The sequence below is a fragment of the Arachis hypogaea genome, chromosome 11 (genome assembly GCF_003086295.3).
Source record: "Arachis hypogaea cultivar Tifrunner chromosome 11, arahy.Tifrunner.gnm2.J5K5, whole genome shotgun sequence".
Classification (NCBI taxonomy): domain Eukaryota; kingdom Viridiplantae; phylum Streptophyta; class Magnoliopsida; order Fabales; family Fabaceae; genus Arachis; species Arachis hypogaea.
This window is the reverse complement of record NC_092046.1, coordinates 36,944,809-36,971,794: the sequence shown is the minus strand read 5'-3', so window position 1 is coordinate 36,971,794 and position 26,986 is coordinate 36,944,809. Positions and strand designations below refer to the sequence as shown.

Below are 26,986 nucleotides of genomic sequence, written 5' to 3'. Positions count from 1 at the left end.
AGTCCCCAATTAGAGGTGTCCAGGGTTCTTAAGCACACTCTTCTTTTTGCTTTGGACCTTGACTTTAACCGCTCAGTCTCAAGTTTTCACTTGACACCTTCACGCCACAAGCACATGGTTAGGGACAGCTTAGTTTAGCCGCTTAGGCCGGGATTTTATTCCTTTAGGCCCTCCTATCCACTGATGCTCAAAGCCTTGGGATCCTTTTTATTTACCCTTGCCTTTTGGTTTTAAGGGTTATTGACTTTTTCTGCTTGCTTTTTCTTTTTCTTTCTATATTTTTTTTTCTGCAAGCTTTGTTCTTTGCTGCTTTTTCTTGCTTCAAGAATCATTCTTATGATTTTTCAGATTATCAATAACATGTCTCATGTTCATCATTCTTTCAAGAGCCAACATATTTAACAGTCTTAAACATCAAATTCAAAAGACATATGCACTGTTCAAGCATTCATTCAGAAGACAGAAAGCATTGCCACCACATGTAAATAATTAGAATGTTCTTATTAAAAACTCAAAAATTATTGCCTCTTATTCTAAAGTAATTTTTCTATTTTATTCATGTTTGATGATGATGAGAAAATTAAATTATAGCTTAATTGGAGATAAAATAAAAAATATAGATACTAATTACTACTATATGACTCCTAAGGTAAAACTAGAATAAGAACAGTTATCATAGAGTTAAGGCTAAGATTGGAATTTAACAACCTTTGTTCTGAGGAGTGGATGTTCCTCTAATCTGCGGGGTGCTTGGTCCTTCAAGAGATAATTTCTGGCGCTTCAATTCCCTTAAGTCGCGCCCTTGCTCCTCCTATTCTTTAATCAAATAGCAAAGAATGCTACTTTGTTCCTTCTGTTCTTTCATTATTTGTTCCATAGCTTCTTGCATCTTGGTAACTGATGTTTCAAGATACTCCCAGTATTCAGATTGAGGGATTTCTGGGAGAAATTCCTGTGTTTTCTTCTTGATGGGGTCATCCTGTGCTTGTTGTTTTTCCATTGATGCTTTGGTGATTGGTCGCTCAATTGATATATACTCAGTTATTCCCATCCTTACTCTAGCGTCCTTGCAGAGCATAGAAATCAAGCTTGGATAAGCCAACCTAGCATCTTTGGAATTTTTGTTTGCAATTTTGTAAAATTCAGTTGAAATCAGTTGATGAACTTCCACTTCTTTTCCCATCATGATGCAATGGATCATCACTGCTCTTCTAATAGTGACTTCAGAACGGTTGCTAGTGGGCAGCAGAGAATGCCCAATGAAATCCAGCCATCCTCTGGCGACTGGTTTGAGATCTTCTCTTTTGAGTTGATTTGGAACACCCTTCGTGCTAGTGGTCCACCTGGCTCCAGGGATACATATATCCTCTAGAATCTTATCCAGGCCCTTGTCTGTTCTCATCATTCTCCTATTGAAGGAGTCTGAATCATCTTTCAGCTGAGGTAGCTTTAAGATCTCCCTGATCTTGTCAGGGTGGGTATGAACAATCTTTCCTCTGACCACGGTCCGATAGTCATAGATAGCAGATCCAGATAGTCTTTTCCTGTCTGTATGCCACATATTAGCATAGAACTCCTGGACCATATTCCTTCCCACTTTCGTTTCAGGATTGGCTAGGATCTCCTAGTTCCTGATTCGAATTTTATCCTGGATCTCCGAATATTCTTCTTCTTTCAGATCGAATCTGACTTCCGGGATCAGTGATCTTAGACCCATTATTTTGTAATAATGGTATGAATGTTCTTTAGTTAAGAACTTCCCTTGATTCCAAAGTGGTTTTGGAACACTCTCTTTCTTGCCTCTTAGAGTGGGTTGTTTTCTTTTAGGAGCCATGATCTTAGTGATCACGGATAAGCACACTAAACTTAGAGGTTTGCTTGTCCTCAAGCAAAAGAAAAGAAAGGAGAGGGAGAGAAGGAGACCTAGGTGCAATGGTGGATGGGAGGGGAGGGAGGCCGAACCCATATTTAAAGGGAGAGGGGGTGGGTTTTCGAAAAATAGGGAGAAAGATAAGATAAAAGATATAATTTTTAGAAAAAAATATGATAAGAAAAGATATGATTTAAAATTGGAAAGATATGAAAGATATTTGAAAAAGATAGATTTGAAATTTTGAAAAAGATAGTATGGAGATTTGAAAAAGATATTGCTTAGTTGAAAAGATTTTTGAATGAAAAGAGAGAGATTTGTTTTGAACATTTTGAAAAAGAGTTAAGTTGGATTGAAAAAAAAGGATTTGTGCTTATGGATTAAGATACATTTAATATTTTTAAAGAAGGGATTTTAGAAATTAGGGATTTTAGAAATCAGGGTTCTTAACATGTTTATGCAAGAAATCATGAATTGGAACATGAAAATTAGGATTAAATTGAAAAATATGAAGAAAAAATGAATTTACCTCCTCCCCACCATCCTGGCGTTTGAACGCCCAAACGCTGCATGTTTTGGGCGTTCAACGCCCAAATGCTGCTTCTCCTGGGCGTTCAACGCCCAGCTGCTGCTTATTTCTGGCGTTGAACGCCAGGAAGTCCTTTGTTACTGGCCGTTTTTCTGAACGCCCAGAACGCTGTAAATCTGGCGTTAAACGCCCAGAAAGAGCTTCTTTCTGGCGTTCAACGCCCAGATGGCTATCCTTACTGGCGTTCAACGCACAGTGGATGCTTCTGTTGGGCGTTGAACGCCCAAAACAGACTTTTACTGGAGTTTTCTTGCCAGTGAGCTCTTTTTCTCTATTTTGCGTGCAGAGTCCTTCTGTAACCCTGTGAACTTATACAATTGACTCTTTACCTTAGGATCAATGAACTTTATATAAACAAATAAAATTAAGAATAGGGCAAAATGCTTAGAGGAAGTGATGCCCCATGGCTGGGTTGCCTCCCAGCAAGCGCTTCTTTATTGTCTTTAGCTGGACCTTGCTGAGCTTTTAATCTAGCTTCAGCCTTGAGCACTCTTGCTCAACATTGCCTTCAAGATAGTGCTTGATTCTCTGTCCATTAACAATGAACTTCTTATCAGAATCAATATCTTGAAGCTCTACATAACCATATGGTGATACACTTGTAATCACATATGGTCCCCTCCACCGGGACTTCAGTTTCCCGGGGAATAGCCTGAGCCTAGAGTTAAACAACAGAACCTTTTGTCCTGGTTCAAAGATTCTAGATGACAGCTTCCTGTCATGCCATTTTTTTTATTTTTCTTTATAAAGCTTGGCATTTTCGAAAGCAGTGCATCTGAATTCCTCTAGTTCATTTAGCTGGAGCAATCTTTTTTCTCCAGCTAATTTGGCATCAAAGTTTAGGAATCTGGTTGCCCAGTAGGCTTTATGTTCCAGTTCCACGGGCAGGTGACATGCCTTACCATACACAAGTTGGTATGGAGAGGTCCCTATAGGAGTCTTGAATGTTGTTCTGTATGCCCACAGAGCATCATCCAAGCTTCTTGCCCAATCCTTTCTACGGGTACTTACAGTCCATTCTAGGATTCTTTTTAGCTCTCTGTTAGAGACTTCAGCTTGTCCATTAGTCTGTGGATGATATGGAGTCGCCACCTTGTGGCGAATCCCATACCGGACCATGGCAGAGTAAAGCTGTTTGTTGCAGAAGTGAGTGCCCCCATCACTGATTAGTACTCTAGGGACCCCAAACCTGCTGAAGATATATTTCTGGAGGAACTTCAGCACTGTTTTAGTATCATTGGGGGTGTGGCAACGGCCTCTACCCATTTTGATACGTAGTCAACGGCCGCCAGAATATAAGTGTTTGAGTATGATGGTGGAAAAGGTCCCATGAAGTCAATTCCCCATACGTCAAACAACTCAATCTCCAAGATTCCTTGTTAAGGCATGGCGTAACCATGAGGTAGATTACCAGCTCTTTGGCAACTGTCACAGTTACGTACGAACTCTCGGGAATCTTTATAGAGTGTGGGCCAATAGAAGCCACATTGGAGGACCTTGGTGGCTGTTCGCTCACCTCCGAAATGGCCTCCATATTGTGATCCATGGCAATGCCATAGGATCCTTTGTGCTTCTTCTCTAGGCACACATCTCCGGATTATTCCATCTGCACATCTCTTAAAGAGATAGGGTTCATCCCACAAGTAGTACTTTGCATCAGTAACTAATTTTTTCTTTTGTTGCCTGTTGTACTCTTTGGGTATGAACCTTGCAGCTTTATAGTTTGCAATGTCTGCAAACCATGGTGTTTCCTGAATGGCAAATAAATGCTCATCCGGAAAAGTCTCAGAGATTTCAAGAGAGGGGAGGGACGTCCCTTCTTCTGGCTCTATCCGGGACAGATGATCAGCCACTTGGTTCTCTGTCCCTTTTCTGTCTCTTATTTCTATATCAAACTCTTGCAGAAGCAACACCCATCTTATGAGCCTGGGTTTTGAATCCTGCTTTGTGAGTAGATATTTGAGAGCAGCATGGTCAGTATACACAATCACCTTTGATCCTACCAAGTATGATCTAAACTTGTCAATGGCATAAACCACTGCAAGTAATTCTTTTTCTGTGGTTGTGTAGTTCTTCTGAGCATCATTTAAAACGCGGCTAGCATAATAAATGACGTGCAGAAGCTTGTCATGCCTCTGCCCCAGCACTGCACCAATGGCGTGATCACTGGCATCACACATTAGCTCAAATGGTAATGTCCAGTCTGGTGCAGAAATAACTGGTGCTGTGACCATCTTGGCTTTTAGCGTTTCAAACGCTTGCAGACACTCTGTGTCAAACACAAATAGCGTGTCAGCAGCTAGCAGATTGCTCAGAGGTTTTGCGATTTTTGAAAAATCCTTTATAAACCTCTTATAGAATCCTGCATGCCCCAGAAAGCTTCTGATTGCCTTAACATTGGCAGGTGGTGGTAATTTTTTAATTACCTCTATTTTTGCTTGATCCACCTCTATTCCCTTGTTTGAAATTTTATGCCCAAGGACAATCCCTTCAGTCACCATAAAGTGACATTTTTCCCAGTTTAAAACTAGGTTGGTCTCTTGGCATCTTTTCAGAACTAGTTTCAGGTGATCAAGACAGGAGCTGAATGAGTCTCCATATACTGAGAAGTCATCCATGAAGACTTCCAGAAATTTTTCCACCATATCAGAGAAAATAGAGAGCATGCATCTCTGGAAGGTTGCAGGCGCATTACACAGCCCAAATGGCATCCTTCTATAAGCAAACACTCCAGATGGACATGTGAATGCTGTTTTCTCTTGATCTTGGGGATCTACTGCAATCTGGTTATAGCCTGAGTAGGCATCCAAAAAGCAGTAATAATCATGACCTGCCAGTCTTTCTAGCATCTGGTCTATGAATGGTAAAGGAAAATGATCCTTTCTGGTGGCTGTGTTGAGCCTTCTGTAGTCAATACACATACGCCACCCTGTAACTGTTCTTGTAGGAACCAGTTCATTCTTTTCATTATGAACCACTGTCATGCCTCACTTTTTGGGGACAACTTGGACAGGGCTCACCCAGGGGCTGTCAGAAATAGGATAAATAATCTCAGCCTCCAGTAATTTGGTGACCTCTTTCTGCACCACTTCCTTCATGGCTGGATTTAGCCGCCTCTGTGGTTGAACCACTGGTTTAGCATTATCCTCCAATAAGATTTTGTGCATGCATCTGGCTGGGCTTATGCCCTTAAGGTTATCTATGGACCACCCAAGAGCTGTCTTGTGTGCCCTTAGCACTTGAATAAGTGCTTCCTCTTCCTGTGGATTTAAAGCAGAGCTTATAATCACTGGAAAAGTGTCACCTTCTCCCAGAAATGCATATTTCAGGGATGGTGGTAATGGCTTTGACAGTATTCAACTTAAACTCATCCTCATTGACTCTCAGGGTTATTTCCCCCTGTTGGACATCAATGAGAGTTCGTCCAGTTGCTAGGAAGGGTCTTCCTAGAATGAGAGTAGCACTCTTGTGCTCCTCCATTTCCAGCACTACAAAGTCAGTGGAAAAGGCGAATGGCCCAACTCTGACAATCATGTCTTCAATCACGCCTAATGGGTATTTAATGGAGCCATCAGCAAGTTGGAGACATATCCGGGTTGGTTTAACTTCTTCAGTTAAACCAAGCTTTCTGATAGTGGATTCAGGTATTAGGTTGATGCTTGCCCCAAGATCACATAAAGCTGTCTTGGTGCAATTACCTTCTAATGTGCATGGTATCAGAAAACTCCCAGGGTCTTTAAGCTTTTCAGGAAAGCTTTTCAGAATAACTGTACTGCATTCTTCAGTGAGGAGAACTCTTTCAGTTTCTCTCCAATCCTTCTTATGACTCAAGATCTCTTTCATGAACTTGGCATAAGAGGGTATTTGCTCTAGTGCCTCTGCAAATGGAATCTTTATTTCAAGAGTCCTGAGATAATCTGCAAAGCGAGCAAATTGCTTATCCTGCTCCTCTTGGCGGAGTTTTTGAGGATAAGGTATCTTGGCTCTATATTCCTCAACCTTAGTTGCTGTAAGTTTATTTCCTACAGAAGTGGTTGAAGAAGCCTTTTTAGATGGGTTGTTATCAGCACTTATGTGTGTCTGATCCCTTACTGGCAATTGAGTACCAGAGTTAGAAGCTGGAGTGATGTTAGACGCCAGCTCCTCATCTGTTCCTGGCGTTTGAATGCCAGAACTGTGCCTCTTTTGGGCGTTCAATGCCAGATCCTTGCTTGTTTCTGGCGTTGAACGCCAGTCCTGAGCATGGTCTGGGCGTTCAGCACCAGCCTTCCACCCAACTTCTGGCGTTTTAGCGCCAGAATTATTTTTCCTTGGGCTCTTACTGTCCTCAGATGGATTTTGGGTGGTTTGCTCATTTCTTGGTTTCCTGCTGCTTTGAAGTGGGGTAGTTAGTACTTTCCCACTTCTTAGTTAAACTGCTTGGCATTCTTCTGTTATTTGTTTTGACAGCTGCTGCCTTGTTTGCTTTAATTGTACTTCCATGTTTATATTATCCATCCTTATCTCTTGTAGTTTATCCTTGAATTCAGCTAACTGCTTTGTTAGAAAATCCAATTGCTGATTGAATTCAGCAGCTTGCTCTACAGGACTGAGTTCAGCAGTTACTGTTTTAGCCTCTTCTTTCATGGAAGGGTCACTGCTTAAGTACAGATGCTGATTTCTAGCAACTGTATCAATGAGCTCTTGAGCTTCTTCAATTGTCTTTCTCATGTGGATAGATCCACCAGCTGAGCAATCTAAAGAGATCTGAGCTCTTTCTGTTAGCCCATAATAGAAGATGTCTAACTGAACCCACTCTGAAAATATTTCAGAGGGGCATTTTCGTAGCATCTCTCTGTATCTCTCCCAGGCATCATAAAGAGATTCATTATCTCCTTTTTTAAAGCCTTGGATGTCCAGCCTTAGCTGTGTCATCCGTTTTGGAGGAAAGTATTGATTCAGAAATTTTTCTGTCAGCTGTTTCCATGTCCTTATGCTAGCCTTAGGTTGATTATTTAACCACCTTTTAGCTTGGTCTTTTACAGCAAATGGAAACAGTAATAATCTGTAGACATCCTGATCTACTTCCTTATCATGTACTGTGTCAGCAATCTGTAAAAACTGTGCCAGAAACTCTGTAGGTTCTTCCTGTGGAAGACCGGAATACTGGCAATTTTGCTACACCATGATAATGAGCTGAGGATTCAACTCAAAGCTACTGACTCCAATGGAGGGTATGCAGATACTACTCCCATATGAAGCAGTAGAGGGGTTAGCATATGACCCCAGAGTCCTCCTGGACTGTTCATTTCTACTTAGATCCATGATGGAGAAAGGGAGATGATGTAAAATAAAAAATTTAATTTTTTTTATTTATTTATTTAATTATTTTGAAAGCAAAATAAATTAAAATAAAATAAATAAAATTAGGTGAAGATTTTTGAAAAAATGAGGAGAGAGAAAGTGGTCAGGAAGTTTTGAAAAAGATATGATTTGAAAAAGATTTTAAATTTTGAAAAAAATCTGAATTTTTAAAATAAATTTCTAAAATTTTGTTTTAAAAAGAGAGAAAAGATATTTTTGAATTTAAAGAGGAAAGAGAGAAATAATAAGATAGCCCAAGATTTAAAATTTTTAGATCTAATGCTCCTTGTTTTCGAAAATTTTGGAGGGAAAACACCAAGGAACACCAAACTTAAAAATTTTAAGATCAAGACACAAGGAAAACTCAAGAACACTTTGAAGACTCACAAGAACACGAGAACATGAAGAAAGAACACCAAACTTAAAATTTTAGAAAACCAAAATAAAATTTTCGAAAAACAAAGGAAAATCAACAAGAAAACACCAAACTTAAAGTTTGGCACGAGATTTAATAGAAAAATTATTTTTTTGAAAAATTTTTTGAAAGGAAAATAAAAGACTCTGACCCAAAAGACAAAAATTTCCTAATCTAAGTAACAAGATTCACCGTCAGTTGTTCAAACTCAAACAATCCCCAGCAACGGCGCCAAAAACTTGGTGCACAAAAATTACTTCACACTATGTAATTCTGCACAACTAACCAGCAAGTGCACTGGGTCGTCCAAGTAATACCTTACGTGAGTAAGGGTCGATCCCACGGAGATTGTTGGCTTGAAGCAAGCTATGGTTATCTTGCAACTCTTAGTCAGGATATTAATTAGTGGCTATCAATTGACTTGCAAATGAACAAGAGAGCATGAATTAAAGGTTACTTGTTATGCAGTAAATGAGAATATGTTGGAGTTTTGGAGATGCTTTGCCTTTTGAATCTCTGCTTTCTCTCTATCTTCTTCTTCACGCACGCACGTCCCTCCTATGGCAAGCTGTGTGTTGGAGGATCACCGTTGTCAATGGCTACCATCCTTCCTTTCAGTGAAAATGGTCCAGGTGCGCTGTCACCGCACGGCTAATCATCTGTAGGTTCTCGATCATACCAGAATAGGATTCGCTATCCTTTTGCGTCTGTCACTACGCCCAGCACTCGCGAGTTTGAAGCTCGTCACAGTCATCCAATCCCAGAATCCTACTAGGAATACCACAGACAAGGTTTAGACTTTCCGGATTCTCAAGGATGCTGCCAATGGATTCTAGCTTATACCACGGAGATTCCGATTAAGGAATCTAAGAGATACTCATTCAATCTAATGTAGAACGGAGGTGGTTGTCAGGCACACGTTCATAGGTTGAGAATGGTGATGAGTGTCACGGATCATCACATTCATCATAATAAGGCGCAAATGAATATCTTAGATAGGAACAAACATGATTGAATAGAAAACAGAAATACTGGCATTAACTCATCGAGGCACAGCAGAGCTCCTCACCCCCAACAATGGAGTTTAGAGACTCATGCCATCAAAAGGTACAAAGTTTAGATCTAAAATGTCATGAGATACAAAATAAATCTCTAAAAGTTGTTTAAATACTAAACTAGTGACCTAGGTTTACAGAAAATGAGTAAACTATGATAGATGGTGCAGAAATTCACTTCTGGGGCCCACTTGGTGTGTGCTGGGGCTGAGACTAAAGCTTCTCACGTGCATAGGACTATTTTGGGCGTTCAACGCCAGCTTTGGATCTAATTCTGGCGTTGAACTCCAACTCCTAACTTGTTTCTGGCACTGGACGCCAGACAGCAGCATGGAACTGGCGTTGAACACCAGTTTACATCGTTTATCCTTGAGCAAAGTATGGACTATTATATATTGCTGGAAAGCCCTGAATGTCTACTTTCCAACGCAATTAGAAGCGCGCCATTTGAAGTTTTATAGCTCTAGAAAATTCACTTTGAGTGCAGGGAAGTTAGAATCCAACAGCATCAGCAGTCCTTTTTCAGCCTGAATCAGATTTTTGCTCAGCTCCCTCGATTTCAGCCAAAAAATACCTGAAATTACAGAAAAACACACAAACTCATAGTAAAGTCCAGAAATATGAATTTTGCCTAAAAGCTACTGAAAATAAACTAAAAACTAACTAAAACACACTAAAAACTATATGAAATTAACCCCAAAAAGCGTATAAAATATCTGCTCATCAGTGACATAAAAGCCTCAGGGTCAGACCCAAAAGCTCAGAAGCTATTCATTATGTTTTTAAATAATGTTGCTAAACAAGCAACCAAAAAGAGTGTCAACAAAATAAATCAAAGAGTTTTAAAGCCCACAAGCCGGGCCAACTACAAAAATATCCAAAGTAAATCTGCTAAAGGTCAGAAGGCTTCTTAGCAGCATCAATCTGAGGAGAAGGAGGGTGAGCCTGGAGAGGAACAGCATCCATAGTACCATCGTCCCGGTTTAAAATCTGACAGTCAGGATCAGAAGCGGGAGGGTCGACCTTGGCAGGAGGAACAGTAGGCGCCGACACCTTGGCAGAAGACACAGGGAGGGGATCGACCTCATCATCATCATCCCCATCATCAGGGACAATCTTGCCATCCCTGACAATGTTGTCCAGGCTAAAGGGAGTGAGATCGGCCTCGGGAGCAATAACCCGAACTTGCTCCTTCAAGTTCTCGTAAGCAGCAGTCACACTGCCAACGAGATGACTTTGAAGCTCAGAATAATCTTCCCGGACATTGTCGAGCTCCTCCATCAAACGCAACATCTCCCGATAGGATGTAACGTAACTATCCTTGTGCATCATGGCTGTGTCCTCAGCCAACCTCAAAGAAGCTGCCAGTGATTGAGAACTCGCCTTCTCGTTCTCTAAGTCCTTCTCCAGCTTGGCTACCTTTATCTCGAGTTCCTCCTTCAACTCTCGCATCCGATCAAACTCCTGTTTTGCCTCCTCCATAAATGCTTTAGTGGCATGGAGAGGGAGATTCTGAGTAGTCCGATATATGGCAGCCGCCATATACGCCATCTTTACGTGATTCCGGGCCATAAATTCCAAGTGATGGAGGATGGACACATCATCCGTAGAGAGGGAGCCATAGGGACCGATTTGCTGACCACAAACTCAATGGCATTGAAATCAGGAGCATCGAGGTCAAATGGCTCGGCTGTTTTTTGTTTTTTATTGAGAGGAGCAACAGATGGAGCGGCAGAAGTAGGGTGAGGATCCACCAAACGGACTCGGGGTGTAGGGACCACCTTCTTCACCCCAGGAGAACTCGGCACTGATGGCTTCTCGCGCATTTGGGAGGACCCCTCCCCAGCCGCCTTGGCCGCAATATTCCTGGCAGCAATCGCCCTCTGCACCCTCTTAAAAGCTTTCATAGCTTCATTATTCTTCATTGCCTCTACAAATAAAATAGAAATTAAGCTACAAGTCGGATAAGTCGGAAAGACAGCTACAAGCAACATAAACAGATAAACACAAGATACCCAGTTCAGTTTGAAGAAGAGAAGGATTGGTTAGAAATTTCTTTGTGTCGAGATGGGAAGGATGACCCCAGCGTTCTTCCAAGACAGTCACAAAGGCTCGTTCAGCCTCATCCAACATTTTCCACGCATATCTGGAGACCCTCACATCTTTTTGCCATTCCAAGGGAAAAGCAGGTTCGTCATTTTCATCCAGAAAAAAGGGCCGAGCTCCTTCAACAGCTCGGACTTTGAAAAAGTAGTTTTTAAAATCACGGAACGACTCGTCAAACATGGAAAATACCTTCTTTCCCTGGGTGGAACGGAAAGAGACCCAAGCCGACTTCTTTTTTACCACACCGGGCTTAGTTAAGACAAACAGATAGAAAAAGAGAGATTGGGAAGCAGGAATACCAAAACCATTCCACAACAATTGGAAAATTTTTATGAAACCCCAGGAATTGGGGTGAAGTTGAGAGGGGGCAATATTATAGGACCATAACAGATCGGTTTCAAATTGAGTAAAAGGAAGGGTGATACCCAGCGGACCGAAGAAAAAATCATAAACATAAAAGAAGGGGCGATCATCAACTACCCGAGTAGAAAAGCAGACTCTCTCATCAGAAGAGGGAGGGACAAGCTCATAGTTCTTCTGATCACTGAAATTACTACAAACACTATGAAACTGTCTAAGCTGTGCACAAAACTCAGAATCAACCAGAGAGACACACATAAGAACCATCGAGTCCACCAAATCGGCTATACCCTCAGGAACCCGGGAAGGCATCTCTACAACGTTATTTCGGGAAGACATGAGGCCAACTAAACCCTACAAAAGAAAAGAAGAACGGATTACTCAAAAACATCTCGGCGGACGAATACACAGAAAAGGAAATCCCAAGACTCAAACTAAAACTCCTGGGGCATCCTTTGGAGGCAGTAACAAAGCGAGGTATCAAGGAAAATCTACTTACGTCCCGGCGTCTCGCAAACAAGAATGGAAGACCTCAAACAGCAAGCATTTTTCACAGGAGAAAGACAAAACACAAACAAAACAGAAAATTATCTTCCTACAGTCTATCAGTAAGAAACAACAGCAAATATACCAGGCAAAAATCATCAAAAGTGAGACCTTTTTTCAGAATCAAACAAAACTATCATTCCAAAGCTTCAAAATCAAAAGTATTTCGCAAACATGCAAAAACCCTAAAGGCATCAAGCAACAAAGACCATGCAAAAGACGAAGAAATTACGAAACACACAGTGATCAGGCACAGCGGAAAGTAGAAAGATCCAAACTTTTCCCAAAAAACTTTCTCAAAACAGACACAAAATGGCGTAGAGGGAGAAAAGAAAGAAGAACCAAACCTTGAAATGAGAAAGCTGCAAAGAAAGGCAGAAAAGTAGAAGGCAAAATCCAGAATCACCCCTTCCCCCACGAAAAAGCAAAGTCACAAAGCAACGTCACTGGGCTGAAACGCGAAAGCTACAGGCGGAGGCTTCAGAAAAATCAAAGAGTTGAAAGTGAGAAAGAAGTTACGAAGAAGAAGCGAAGAAGAGAAACCGTCTTCTGATCGAGAAATTCAAAATAAAAGCCAAGGGAGAATGGGGCAATTAAATGCCAATTAAATGCGGATATTAAAACCGCTTGCGTTCCCAAAAAAAAGCTCTTATAAAAGCGCGTGCCTTTAGAGGAAAACGTTCTACATTCAAAAAGAGTCTACCAAAGGAAGAAATCGACAAAATGCTCGAACTCGGTTTCACTAAAGATCGAAGTCAAAAGGACTCGACCTCAAAAAAGAAGACCGAACTCAAGCAGGGGCACTGTTCATACCCTGGGTCAAGCTACCCGACCCGGGATGATTGGCGAAAAAGCGACCGACCTCTTCAGGTTAGACTACCCGACTTCTTCTAAAAGAGCTCGGCCAAATCGACAGGAAAGCCCAATAAAGGGCCCAAATAGAGGAACACGACCCAAATCCAAAGGCAAATCCCAGCCTACAGAGATAAAGGCGGTTCCCTTGAAGATAAGCTGACTTCATCCAAAACAGGATAAGATAAGATAAGATAACTAACTTATCTTATCAGAAAGGTCAGCTCACACTACTATAAATACACTGGAGCACCCAGGTATAACTCATACTCTGATTCTACATAAAACCTGCTTAATACCCGTGCTAACTTAAGCATCGGAGTCTCTTGCAGGTACCCCCAACCCTTCGGTGGCCAAGGATCAGCAGTGCAGCAAGTCCAACAAGTCGGACACGACAGCTCCGGCCGCCACCAGCCAGCCGGACATGCCGTCTCCGACCTGTACCGAAGATCTCATCCGAGATCGACCTCCAGTTTCAGGTAACCCTATAGAAACACGACCCCAGTATAATCACGTGCCATTATAAATATATTAATCTCACTCTCAACTTTAAAAATAATTTAAAACATTCCTAAACCCCAAACCTCGCCACTCCTTTGTCACTCTCAAATAAGACAATGAAAACAACCCCAGTCCCACCACCCTTTTATACACCCGGGCTACCAACCCTCAACCCTCATAATTAATGACTGTTGTTCCCGGTGCAGAGCTTGCCGCTTGCGAGGAGACATGTGGCAACACGCATCTTCCGTGCTGCTGCATGTGTGACACGTGGCGCATCACTGTTAACACGCAGCCTGCGTGCTGCGTAGAATGGAGACACATGGTGCGTTGATCTTAACACGCAACTTGCGTGCTACACAAATGAAAGACACGTGGCGAGACGAGGATAACACACAACCTGCATGCTACTTGGATGTTGACACGTGGCATTCGCGTCTTTGGGGCCGCTAATCAATGCACCTTGGCTTGATGAGCTGAGAATGTACGGTGATAGTGAAGAAAAACAAAGATGGTATGCACTCCAATCCCTTTCCTCCTTCAGTTTTATATACCAAGGTTGCCTCTTGGATGGAGACAGCAAACAACACGCTATTTATGTGTTGCTGTCTAGCTGACACGTTAACACGTTGGATTCCTTTTTTGATACATCCACAACTCTATAAAACACGGCAAACATCCCTATTTAAACAAAACACCGTTGTTTTTTCGGTATCTAAAATAATTTGTGTCTCCTAAATTTAGATGGACCGTTATAACATTCAAGTTGAAGCTAAAAGGAACTGAAACCAACACCGTACCGCCTAAACGAAATGGCAGTTAGGCCTAAACTATCTTCTCTGTCCCGCTCTCGTTCACCATCACTGCACAACAGCAACCTCAGCCTCTCCGAACAAATCTTACCCACACTAGATCCAACCCACCCCATCTTATTCTTGCTTGACTCATGCGCCGGCATTCGACAGTTCAACCAGGTCCACACCCAGCTCCTCGTTTCTGGAATCTTCCAGAACCCTCTCGCAGCTGGCAGGGCGATCAAGAAGCTCTGCTCTGACCCCCTCACTGCCCCACGTGCCACTCACCTGTTCGATTACGTGCGCCAGCCTGATGCTTTCCTCTGCAACACCATCATGCGGAGCCACGCTCGCAGGGGCGATTCCTCCGGGGCGCTTCGCTTCTACTACGACAGAATGATCTCCCGCTGTGTTGAGCCAAATCACTACACGTTCCCGATTCTGATCAAGATTTCTGGGGATGTTGGGTCCGTGGGAGAAGGGGAAAAAGGGCATGCCAGGGTGGTGAAATTCGGGTTTGAATCAGATTTGTTTGTTAGGAACTCACTGATACGGATGTACTCGGTTTTTGGGAGGGTTGCGGATGCACGTGCGGTATTTGAGGGAAGTTCTGTGTTGGATTTGGTGAGTTATAACTCGATGATAGATGGGTATATGAAGAATGGAGGAATTGGAGATGCTCGCCAGTTGTTTGATGAAATGCCAGAGAGGGATGTTTTTAGTTGGAATTCGCTGATCGCAGGGTATGTGGAAGTTCGTGATTTGGAGTCTGCGAATGAGTTGTTTGAGAGAATGCCTGTCAGAGATGTAGTGTCTTGGAATTGTATGGTTGATGGGTATGCAAGGATTGAGGATGTTTTTAGGGCTCTTGAGTTGTTTGACCTGATGCCTGTGAGGAATGTAGTTTCGTGGAATTCCATGTTGGCATTGTATGTGCGGGTCAAGAAGTTCAGTGAGTGTTTGAGAATGTTTGAGAGGATGATGGACAGTGGCGAAGTTGTGCCAAATGAGGCTACCATGGTGAGCGTGCTGACGGCATGTGCTAATTTAGGGAGGATTGATGTGGGCATTTGGGTTCATTCTTTTATCAAAAGTAGGAACATTAAACCTGATGTCTTGCTTTCAACCTGTCTTCTGACAACGTATGCAAAATGTGGGGCTATGGATCTGGCTAGAGATGTTTTTAACAAGATGCCAGTTAAGAGCGTTGTATCATGGAACTCTATGATCATGGCATATGGCTTGCATGGCAGTGGGGACAAAGCTTTGGAACTATTCTTGGAGATGGAGAAGTCAGGTTTGCAGCCAAATGATGCTACTTTCATTAGCGTCTTATCTGCATGTACACATGCAGGTATGGTCATGGAGGGTTGTTGGTATTTTGGCCTCATGTGTCGAGTTTACAAAATTGAACCCAAGGTTGAACACTATGGTTGCATGGTTGATCTCCTAGCTCGAGCTGGTTTGGTGAAAAACTCGGAAGATCTTATAAGAAAGGTCCCCAAGGCTGGATCTGTATTATGGGGTGCATTGCTTTCTGGTTGTAGGACGCATATAGACCTAGAGCTTGGAGAGTTTGCAGCCAAGAGACTTATTGAGATGGAACCACTGGATATTGGTCCTTATATAATGCTGTCAAACATCTATGCTGCTGAAGGGAGATGGGATGATGTTGAACATGTGAGGCTGATGATAAAGGGAAAAGGACTACAGAAAGAAGCAGCATCCCATTTAGTTCATCTTGAAGATTTTGAATCAGAATATTTGATTAAGAAAAAAGCTGCCTATAGGAAAAACATAATTAACTCAATGCTGGGTGAATTGGGTGCACGGATGAAAATATCATTTGGCAATTCAGTTGACAAAGATAGTTTCTGATCTTAGGTGATCAATTCGTCGGAAAAACCAGCATCATCACCCAATTCATGTACGACAAATTCGTCAACACTAACAGGTTTGTTACGCGTTTTCAGATCCAAGATCATGTCTTTGTTTCTCAAGTAAAATGCTGATTTACTTTTTTTTTTGAAACAAAAAGCTCAACACAATAAAGTGGAGCATCAAAAGAAAAATATTAAATAGATAAAACAAATTAATTTCTAATCATCTTCGTCAATGCCATCAACAACCCAAAGATCAAATATCATTCCACTCTTTGTAACTGCTAATCGTCTTGTTGACTATTTCCACAATACCTATTTCTTAATTTTTGAAGATTCTGTGATTCCTTTTTAACCAACTGCTTCAAATGATAACAACAAAACCAAACTCACCGCTATTCTATCAGTTCGACTGCACTATTGACCTCTGAACCACGTAAACGTACGGTCATTCAGTTCTATACCCCCAGTTCTATATCATGTACACACTAGCGCCTTTTGCTTTCTACCAACTGCACAACCTCACTGAAGTCACCCATGTAACAAAAAAAAAAAAAAACTTTGACATAGTTCCGATAAAAAAACTCAACTCTTCCCACACAGCAACCTTTCTTGTATGCGCACCATACACCAAACAAACCGCACAATGAAAATTATTGTTTGTCAATTCCCCTTCTATACACAACAATCTCTCCTTTTTGTAACAATTACTTATTCACTTAAATATCATATCATCTCACATTATAATAAACCTTTGGAAGCACCTTCCGATCCCACAACTTCTCAACCCACCATATCATTACCCCAAAATTGCACTACATCAAGCTTAATAATCACATTCTTCTTTGTCTCTATCAATTCTAACATATTCACATTATTTTTACGCTTAAATTTTTTACCATTCCCCACCTTCTAACACCTCCTAAACCCCTCACATTCCATGAACTAAAATCATTTAAAAATTTTATTACACACCTTATTCCGGTTTTTGGGGCAGCTCCTTCTGTTCTGCTTGCATTCTTTTTTGTGCCAATACTTCATTCTGCGCTTGAAGAATAGCTATAATGTCCCCATCTTCGTCTCATCTTCGTCTTATAAAACCGCTCCTGATTCGATCGCCAGATCCCAAACAGCCCTGTTTTCCAGCCATATCTTTATCCCAACTTCTTCCGTACCCATCTTGATTAGTTTCACTGTCTGCATCTTGCTCTGAATCCCCTAAATCTTCCAAGTTCCTTACAGTCAATTCATCCTTCAACCCAGTTTCCTCCACCACTGTATTCTCATACTCTAAATCTGAGTCATGCACTGCATCACCCCTCATCAAACATATGCCAACATGCTACTTACCACTCTCGTCTAAACTAGCGTGGATCTCATTAACTGCACTTGGTGGAATGTTTCCCTCCAGTATGCTGTTTGGACAATTATTCATACCTCCGCCAATCTCCTTCCCGACTTGATTCTGCTCGTTGGGTGTATCAGCGGCTTCACGCTCCTCCCTACGCTCCATGCCATCAAGCTCAGCATAGACATTATCACCTCCGCCACCAACGGCTGACTTCCGCGTTGCTCCCAGATCCGCCTCGTCAGCGCTGTTGACCGTGGCATCAACCCATTCGCGGGCTCCATGACCAGCCACACCCTCTCTTCACTGTCGCCCGCAGCAGCCAGCAAGGAGGCCATTTTAAAACGCACAACGACATACTTTCCGTCGCACCACACAGCCACTTCGCTGCCACACCACACTAACATATTGGGCCTTATATGCTTCAACCCAGCCCCAACTGAACTTTTATTCAACACCAAATCAACCCATTCTTTCCGTTCATCCGCATATTCCCAAGTCTCCGTTCTTTCAAAGATTGCTTCGTTACTGAATGTTTGAGATCCCATAGATTTCGCACTCAACCTCTTCTTTTTGTTTATCCCCATATTTGCAAGTCTCAATTCTTTCAAAGATTGCTTCGTTACTGATTGTTTGAGATCTCATAGATTTTGCACTCACCATAACTGCTGGATACACCAAAGAATTATCCGATCGCATTTTCAAAAAATTCTCATGCCACTCATCCAAATCCTTAACGACAATTACCTTTCTATCCTTGTCATGCTCTGTCTCCCGTAGTCCCTGTGGCATCATCATTACCACTGCATCTCATCCCAACTCCAACGGTTCCTTCTAAGCTCCTAATTCTTCACTTCCATAGTGTTTCAAGACAACTCTTCCTTTCTCGTTCACCTCAATATCATTTTCTTTAATTCTTTCCTGTTTTTCCATCAGAAGATTCCCTGACATCTTCATTGTGCGTAGTGATTTTTTTCCAAACATCAATCATCTTCCTATATTTAGCTTCACCCACAAAGATCTCTTTACTCCTTAATCGCATTTCATTCATCTTCTTGATGGCCTTTAATATTCCTCCTTTTATAGTATACCTGATGAAAGCAAACAGATGGATCCTGCCATATCTCTTCTTACGTACCAAATAGATGTCATTTATCCTGCCTGTCCACTTGAGCATATGAAAATAATTCATTCTTTCAAACATTGTCTAGTAAATTATCCACAAAAATTGTGAATGATTCACTCTTCAATCGGAGATACACTTCCCAGTTCCAAACTCGTGGGTCTTTTCCAACATGGGGTTGTGTAGCTTTATCCCGCCTTGCATTAGACATAGACAGATTATGGAAGAGTACGTACTCTCATACTACGAAATAAGAGTCTTGAGGAAGAAGCTGTGATTGGTGAGAGCGAACAGGGGTCGGAGACTTGGAGCACGCCTACAGGACGAACAGGGAACTGGTTAAGTTCTACTGAAACTGAAGAAAATCTCATATCCTTAACTATTGACGTTAATAGTTTGATGAACCAGGAAAGAGAAAAAGAGTAAAGTTGAGAGAGGGAGAAAAATGAGTTTTTCTCATTTTAAAAATTTTTAAATGACTGAAAACAGAAAACTAAAAAAAGTTTTGATGGTTAACCTTATGTACTCCTACTATAATTAATTACCATCAATATTAAACTAATAAAAAAATAACCTAGATAATATCCTCCGCAAACTAGAATTGTATAAATCTAATAATCATAGATTGAAAACATTAGTAAGAAAATGACTCGATGGCAGATCTTTGGTAAGAAAATCAACAACTTGATCTTTGGAACGAACCGGTATAAGATGAATGAGATCATGTTTTTCACAAACAATATGGCAGTCCACTTCAATGTGTTTGGTTCTTTCATGAAAGATGGGATTATTGGTAATGTGAATGGCTGATTGATTGTCACAGAATACAATGATAGACTTCTGAAGCAGCAAACCAATGAAATCCATTAAGAAAGATAACCAAGTAGCTTCACAAGTGGCAATAGCAAGAGACATGTATTCAGCTTCTGCAGAGGACTTGGCAACGGTGGTTTGCTTCTTACTCTTCTAGCTAACGAGAGAGTTTCCAAGCATGAAGTAATAACCTGCAACAGAGTGGCGAGTATCGGCACAGGTAACCCAGTCAGCGTCGGAAAATTCGGTGAATCAGAAGTAGAGGTGAAGAATAGACTAATTGCAGGTCTGCCTTTTAAATATCAGAGTACGCAGAAAGAAACTTGTAGATAAGAAGTGGTTGTACAGTCCAAAAACTGGCTCAAACACCCCACAACATAAGAGAGATCGGGTATAGTGTTTGTGAGGTAAAAGAGTTGGCTGATGAGTTTGTAAGTAGTGTTGTCTGTAGCATACTTATGTTGATAAATGTGAATTCCAGAGTTAGAGTGTGCTACTTCCATTCCCAAGAAGTATTCGAGATCACCAAGATCCTTTATTTTGAATTTGTCATCCAAAATTTGTTTGATGGAATTGATTTCGCCAATGTCATCCCAGTTAAAATCAAGTTATCCACATATACTAGGATGACAGTGAAGCTTTCGGATTGTTTCTTGATGAAGAAGGAATGATCATAAAAAAAACGGCTTATAACCAGCATCAACAAGAGTGTTGGTGAGCTTAATGTTCCATTGTCTGCTTGCTTGCTTAAGTCCATATAGAGACTTTTGCAATTAACAAACCAAACCTGGTTGTGACACAGCCAAACCGGGTGGTATCTTCATATAAACTTCCTTATCCAAATCTTCGTGAAGAAAGGCAGTATTGATGTCCAGCTGTTTCAAATGTCATTTCTTTGCCGCTGCTAATGCTAACATTACTTGTAAAGTAGTCATTTTGACAACTGGACTAAAAGTATCTCCAATTCTCCATAATCCACTCCTTACACTTGAGTGAATGTTTTTGCAACTAGTCTGGCTTTGTGACTTTCTATGGTGTCATTGGGATTGAATTTTACCTGAAAAATTCATTTACAACCTATAGCCTTCTTGCCTTTTGGGAGTTCAGTGAGACAATTGCCTTTCTCCAACATTCATGTGCATTCGCTTTCTCATAAGTGTTAGGTTCCAGATTTGAGGCGATGGCTAAAGAAAGAGACTTATATTTTGGGGTTAGTTTATCATATGACAAATGTTGTGAGATAAGATATAAAGAGATAGAGTTGACAAATTTGCTAGAATGAGTTGCGTGGGCTATAATACAATGCTAATCCTTTAAATAAGCAGGCAGTTTCTTTCTTGACTCTTTCAGATTTTCTAGTGATGCAGTCATGTGTGATGTCGTAGTTTTGTGATGCAGGTGCATTGTTAATGTGTGGTGTGGTAATGGGTGCAATGGTGTGTGAGGAAATTAGTGAGTGCATTGATTTTGAAAAATATTTATTTGAATATGTGAGTGTCGTATGTGTGGATGATTACAAATGATGTGTGAATGGTGTATCATATTGAAAAAGATCAATGCATTATAGAGTACGAGTGGGTGCCGCAGGAATGTCAGTGCTAGAGGAATGTGAAAATGAAAAATAAGTTTTATAAAAAGTTACATTTCTAGATATGAAAATTTCTTTTGATTTTAAATCAATAAGTTGGAAACCCTTTGTTCCAAATTTAAAACTGAGAAAAGTTGTTTTCCTGGCTCTTAGGTCTAATTTTGTTCTTGAATTTGTTAATGTGGAGATATATGCAAGAGAACCAAATACTCTGGTAATTTACCATACAAAAGCTTATAATGACTAGCATTATCCGGTTTAGTGCTAGGCATCCTATTAATTAGGTGAATAGCGTGAGCAACTGGGTATTGCCAAAAGTAATGTGGAATTTCTGATTGAAATAACAGTGTTCTAGCAACACATAAAATGTGCTAGTGTTTTCACTCTACAATCTCATTTTGCTCTGTTATTTCTACACAAGAAGTTTGGTGTAAAATGCCAGTTGATGCAAAAAAGAATTTTAGAATGAATTTTAGCCCATTATCCGTCCTTATACACTTAATTTGATTTTCAAATCGTACTCTCACAAAATTTACAAAATTAATAATCAATTGTGATGTTTTAGATTTAGTTTTCATCAAATAAATCCAAGTGAATATGTTCTTGCCATTCACCACAGTAAAAAAGTACCTATGTCCTTCATTGGAAGGGACAGAAATAGAACCCCAGATATCCATATGAATTAAGTTACAATAATCTTTTATTTCAATTGTACTAAGATCAAAAGATAATTTTTTTTATTTTGCAAAATGACATGAGTCACAAGGAAGTTTTGAAGTAATACAATCTATAAAAAGAAATATTTTTTCAGTAAAATCAGTTTATGTATAAGTATGTGTCCTAATAGAAGATGCCAAATATTATTCTGCTTAGTGTGTGAAGGTGTTGTGTGATGAATAGTAGTTGTAGTTGCCGCCAATGAAATTTGCTTTGTTGGAGGAAGGAGAAAGCGAGAGAATTCTGGTTTTCTACTCATTATATATAACCATTCTCTACACTTAGCAATGCCAATTATCTTCGATGTGGATCAATCTTGTATTTTACAATACTTATCATCGATTAACAGTTGACCATGTAAATTTGAGGTTAATTTTGACACAGAGATCAGTTTGAAATCAAAAGAGGGAATGTACAAAACATTTTTAAGGAAAAAGTTTTTAGAGAATGTGATTATGCTAATGATGGTGCTGACAGTTTTGGTCCCATTTGGTAATATCACATTATTTGGATCAATATTTTAAAAACTTACAAAATCTTTTAAGTCGAAAGTCACATAATCTGTTGCACCAGAGCTAATGATCCATAGTGCAAATTTTGGAGTGATAATGCTCATAATTCTTGTATTAAAATGTAATGCAATGGTTTTACCTGAAATGGAGATACAAATGAAATTAGTCAAAATTTGATTTTATAGTGTATGAAAGTAGCACGGAAGGTTGAGGGAAATGATAGAGACAGCAAAATGTTTCCAGCATGAATTCATGGGTAAAAAAATGAGGTAATGTTTGTGTACTCTTTTTCATTCTTTTTTTCGGATATATTGAGCCAACACACACTCCCCTACCATTTGATGCTATGTGAGATCCATTTGATGTGGATCCAACAGCCCACTAATACAAGCTTGTGTATGAGACAAAATTGATAATAAATGTGGTACCTTAACAAAGGTTTTGTCACCACTATTATCCATTCATTTACTACATCACAGTTTACATATTAATCTGCTTTCCATTTATTATTTTGGATTATTTAGATAATTTTTTTTCTTTTTTTCCTGCCAAATTCTTGATAATTCATGTGCAATATAATGACACAATTTAACTAGGCTCTATTGTGCGAATTCCAACATTATATGCACTTCTGAATTTCCAGATCAGTTTTGCATTTTATGTCTTTAGCTAGTAAACAAACTTATTTTTCTTTTTTTCCCAAACAGGCCACAATTGGTATTGATTTTCTATCAAAAACTATGTATCTTGAAGATCGAATTATTCAGCTGCAGTTGTGGTAAGATATGGCATGCTCATTTTGGAAATTCTACTGGGAGATGAAAAGAATGGTATTTGTTAAGAAATGATAGAAGGAAGGATTGGGTGGTTTTCCCTCCCATTGTGTGGTCTTAATCAAAGAGAGAAGGGGACTGTCAATGCTACTATTGTTCCATTTAATCTCTTTCTTCACTAACATAAAGGATATACTAGAATACTAAATATTGGAATCATGTAGTGATTTTGGTATTGATTTATGCTTTCCCCTTATTCTAAGTGAAGGATGTAAGCACAGGATCTCATACTTTAAAATCACATTCATTTGTTTACTCTTAGGGTTGTGTGGTTCGTAGAATATTTTTACATTCTTGGGAAACTTACACTAAAAATACATTCTCATATAAGATTTTTAGTGTAAAATTCCCAGAATGTAAAACCATTCAACGAATCACACACCCCTTGGTTCCTTTCCTCATGAGATATAAAATTTCCATGGAGTTTTGGAATCTACAAATCCCTCCCTTCCATTTCTTTCTATTCTTAGACACTCCTAATGTTATGTCATACTTTATATTTGACTTGAGTGACTTCAAATTTGTTTGTTGTACTCTCAAGATGTGATGTTTAATGTTTACTAAAATCAAAGCTCTTTCATTCTTGTTTTGAAAAATTCTATCCATTTGTATTGAAGTCATTTACTTCTGTTTCACACCTTTTGAAATCCATCTAATGCTTAATATCTTCATATATGGTATCAGATTGCAAACCATCCCAAAACAGTCTCGCTTTCCCTGATAAAAGGATTTCCATAAGATATCAGATTGCTAGTTCCATGTTTGGTCCATAATTGTCTGACCTTATTTGAAAGAATTGTTTGAGGCATACATTTTGAAGATTAATTAATGAAACAATCAATTGTGTTAATGTTTCCAATTAATATTTCATGGAAAAGTGTAGGGGGCCAGCAACTTTGTTAAATTCTGTCCAGCATGTAACCAGCAAAGAAAAGTGAGCCATTGGATGAAAGTTCACACCAATCTCACACCATTAAAACCATCATTGATGGCTATTTGATGGCTACAAATCACAAAGTTGCTGGCCCCTAGCATTCCTCATATTTCATAATGTGCAAATGTCAGAATCCTTCGTCAAAGTTGAGAGAAAGCTTTAAGCATTTGGCTCCCCACTGAAAATTTGTATTGTATTTGTACACCTTGTGAGTGATTCTTGATATGATCATTCCAGAGTTCAGCTATTGATCAGTTGAAAGCTAGATAGAGACCAAATAATAAATTTATCAAGGGAAAGACAATCAAGTAGATGGGATTGTAAAAAGGGTGATTGACTGAACTTGATAGGATGGATTGATGCCTTATTTTATTCTTTCATTACAGAAAGGTTTATGATTAGATGATATTTCATTTTTGCTGTTTTTCTATTTGTCCACTTGTACTCCTGAGTCATATGTCTCCCCTGCTTTCCAGTCTTCTGGTATGTTACTACTGGGGACAACCCATGTTTGTTCTCCATCTTCAGCACTAAACAGCATCCGTAACGACAAAGGTCCACTTGGTGGAGAGGTAGTAGTCCAGACTACTCCATGAGTCCGATCCAGTAACTTACAGACAAAGTTCTGCGTCTGCACACGGTACAGGAGATTACAATGTCATTGTCAGTGCTAGTTTGCCAGCATTATTTCCTAATAAGACACTGGATCCTTCTTCCTTAGTTTATCTCTTTGTTTTTGTGTATTATTTCCTTTCTGTATAGTGACAAGTTAATGGCTCATGCTGTTGCAGTTTATTTCTGTTTGAAGTGTTCTATTTAAATAAATGTTTGAAGATAGAGCATGATTATGTGATCTTTTACACTCTGTTTATTTCCAAGTCCTCCTTCACAAAATTATCTGTTTAAAGCATTGAGTTTATGCATCTCAGAGATTTATGAATTCCAATTTGCACAGGATAAGGAGGCAAAAACTACCTCACAGAGCTGCACAGCAGTTATGTCTCTCATTCCTTGTTGAAACCATATGACAAAAGCCAAGTAATTAGGATTACTGCTGCTCTCGTATATCTTAATTGTTATGTTTTTGTTTGGGTAGCTGCATGAAACACTTGAGAAGAAGAGAGAGAGGCCTCAGTTAAATCTTTAATCCATTGAATATATGTGTGTGTGTGTGTTTGTATATATCTACAGCTTCAAAAGTTGATGATGCAAACATGAACTCATAGGGTTTTATCTGTGTAGAATTATATCATACCGCCTGTATTCAATATCAACTATGCCAAGAGCTAATAGATAAGGAGCTGTGTCACTGGTCTGAGCCATCCCACCAAAGGCTCGTTGACTCAGAATGAAGTTGGTGCCATCACCTGAGCCTTGGTCAGTTATAACTACAGTGACACCATTGTCTGAGCAATAGGTATTGTTTGTACACCTTACCTGAGCAAGTATCAAAAGTACAACATCATGACATCTCTACTACTTTTAACCATGTGAAGTGCTGTTGAATTGTTACATGTTTGAAAGTCAGAGCACCAAATGGAAGAAATAGGAAAGAAGAATTTTTTTGTGTGTGATAAGAATAAGATTCATAGGTTTTAAGTGAATGCCTTTTTTTAAATATATACACATATACATATATACTTCATTCAAAAAAACATGCTAAGTTGGTGGCCTACAGTAATTGGCAGTTTGTCACATAGCTGGATCCTTGATGAACTCTCTTTGTAGTTCTTATGCAGTAATGATAACTTGATTACACACTTACCTGGTAACAGGAGCCACAGCCAACACCATTACGGTAAAGATTGGATGCAGCTGATACATCGCCACCATTAATGGTAGCACCAAAGGAACCGAATCCGCATGCACCAGCTAAAATGAATGTAAGAGGAGCATATGTATCAGTTAAAAGTATGAGCATATGTTAGAGCATGTTTACTAGTTTCTCAATTCAGATGTGCATTTTTGTTATCCTTCTAGCAGCTTCATTGACAATGCTACAGTCCATGCACCAAGATAAAATTTATGCATCATGCACTAAGATTGTCCAGTGATATATGTTAGCATAACTTTACATTGATAACTTCTATTAAATCTACATAATTAGATTCTCCTAGTGTATTATACACTAAGTTCAATCCCTAGTTTTATTACCATCTGTGCCATTTACTTCAGAGTTCGGGTAATATTCTGCTCGAGATTGAACAAAACAATCAGTGCATGAAGCATCTGCCAGAGTTTGCATGCAAAGCAAGGTGGTAATAACCAGAGGACCCAAAAGTGAGACAGCCATGAAGGGCAGAATAGAGAAAGCAGTTAAGGTGGAGAAAAAAAAAATGAAAAACAGAAACTAGTTTATGCTTGAAGAGAACCGGGTTTCTTCTATTTATAGAAAATTGGTTTGGTCAATCTTAAAACTTTGACGTTCCAAATATAAAGAATAAAAATTAGAGGAAGAGCATTATACCCTCAGAATTTTGGGAATATACAAAATGACTTCTAACATTTTCGATATTTGCAAATCAGCCTTTCTCTTAAGTTCACAAAAGGCTAAAATATTCAAGAATAGAGAGAAGTAAATTTGAGTATTTTCTAAAGTGTGGAGGTAAAGTGCACTTTGCCATCCGAAAGTTGGCATTGTTTTCCAAATTAGTATGTTTGCTCTATTTGTTTTGGTTATAGGGATTTCTCACACAATTATAAATCGGACGGGACCAATCGATTTGACTGAAAAACTTGTAACTGGATCTTCAATCAGTCCGGTCCAGCCCAAAAATGTGGTTTGAACCTGTCATTCTTATATTGCA

At 39.7% G+C, this 26,986-nt stretch overlaps 2 protein-coding genes across 4 annotated transcripts; one reads left to right on the top strand and one right to left on the bottom strand.

Annotated features, from left to right (window-relative positions):
• Positions 1 to 14,334: 14,334 nt before the first annotated feature.
• LOC112720692 (pentatricopeptide repeat-containing protein At4g18840) lies at positions 14,335 to 23,685 on the top strand. Of its 2 annotated transcripts, none has more exons than XM_072206729.1 (2): positions 14,335 to 16,385; positions 23,120 to 23,685. In XM_072206729.1, exon 1 carries the CDS (start codon positions 14,450 to 14,452, stop codon positions 16,307 to 16,309), a length of 1,860 nt encoding a protein of 619 aa, XP_072062830.1. In that variant the 5' UTR covers positions 14,335 to 14,449; the 3' UTR covers positions 16,310 to 16,385; positions 23,120 to 23,685. The 2 variants fall into 2 exon arrangements, with proteins under 2 accessions (XP_072062830.1, XP_072062829.1); XM_072206728.1 differs by lacking the exon at positions 23,120 to 23,685 and adding an exon at positions 19,606 to 20,140.
• An 827-nt stretch (positions 23,686 to 24,512) lies between these two features.
• LOC112720694 (expansin-like B1) lies at positions 24,513 to 26,703 on the bottom strand. 2 transcript variants are annotated; one of them, XM_025771734.2, is made up of 5 exons: positions 26,334 to 26,703; positions 25,945 to 26,051; positions 25,435 to 25,616; positions 25,155 to 25,287; positions 24,513 to 24,810 (listed from the first exon to the last, which is right to left on the bottom strand). In XM_025771734.2, the coding sequence occupies exons 1-5, from the start codon at positions 26,470 to 26,472 to the stop codon at positions 24,607 to 24,609; spliced, it is 765 nt and encodes a 254-aa protein (XP_025627519.1). In that variant the 5' UTR covers positions 26,473 to 26,703; the 3' UTR covers positions 24,513 to 24,606. The 2 variants fall into 2 exon arrangements, with proteins under 2 accessions (XP_025627519.1, XP_072062831.1); XM_072206730.1 differs by having other exon boundaries at positions 25,155 to 25,275.
• Between the last annotated feature and the right edge of the window lie 283 nt (positions 26,704 to 26,986).

Excerpts from the sequence above, each read along its gene's own strand:
- LOC112720692 (XM_072206729.1), top strand. The coding sequence starts at position 14,450 with ATGGCAGTTAGGCCTAAACTATCTTCTCTGTCCCGCTCTCGTTCACCA.
- LOC112720694 (XM_025771734.2), bottom strand. The coding sequence starts at position 26,472 with ATGGCTGTCTCACTTTTGGGTCCTCTGGTTATTACCACCTTGCTTTGC. Across the intron at positions 26,052-26,333 it reads TGAAGTAAATGGCACAGATG|CTGGTGCATGCGGATTCGGT; the intron begins GTAATAAAACTA and ends CATTCATTTTAG. Across the intron at positions 25,288-25,434 it reads GTTGATATTGAATACAGGCG|TGTTTCATGCAGCTACCCAA; the intron begins GTATGATATAAT and ends CTTCTTCTCAAG.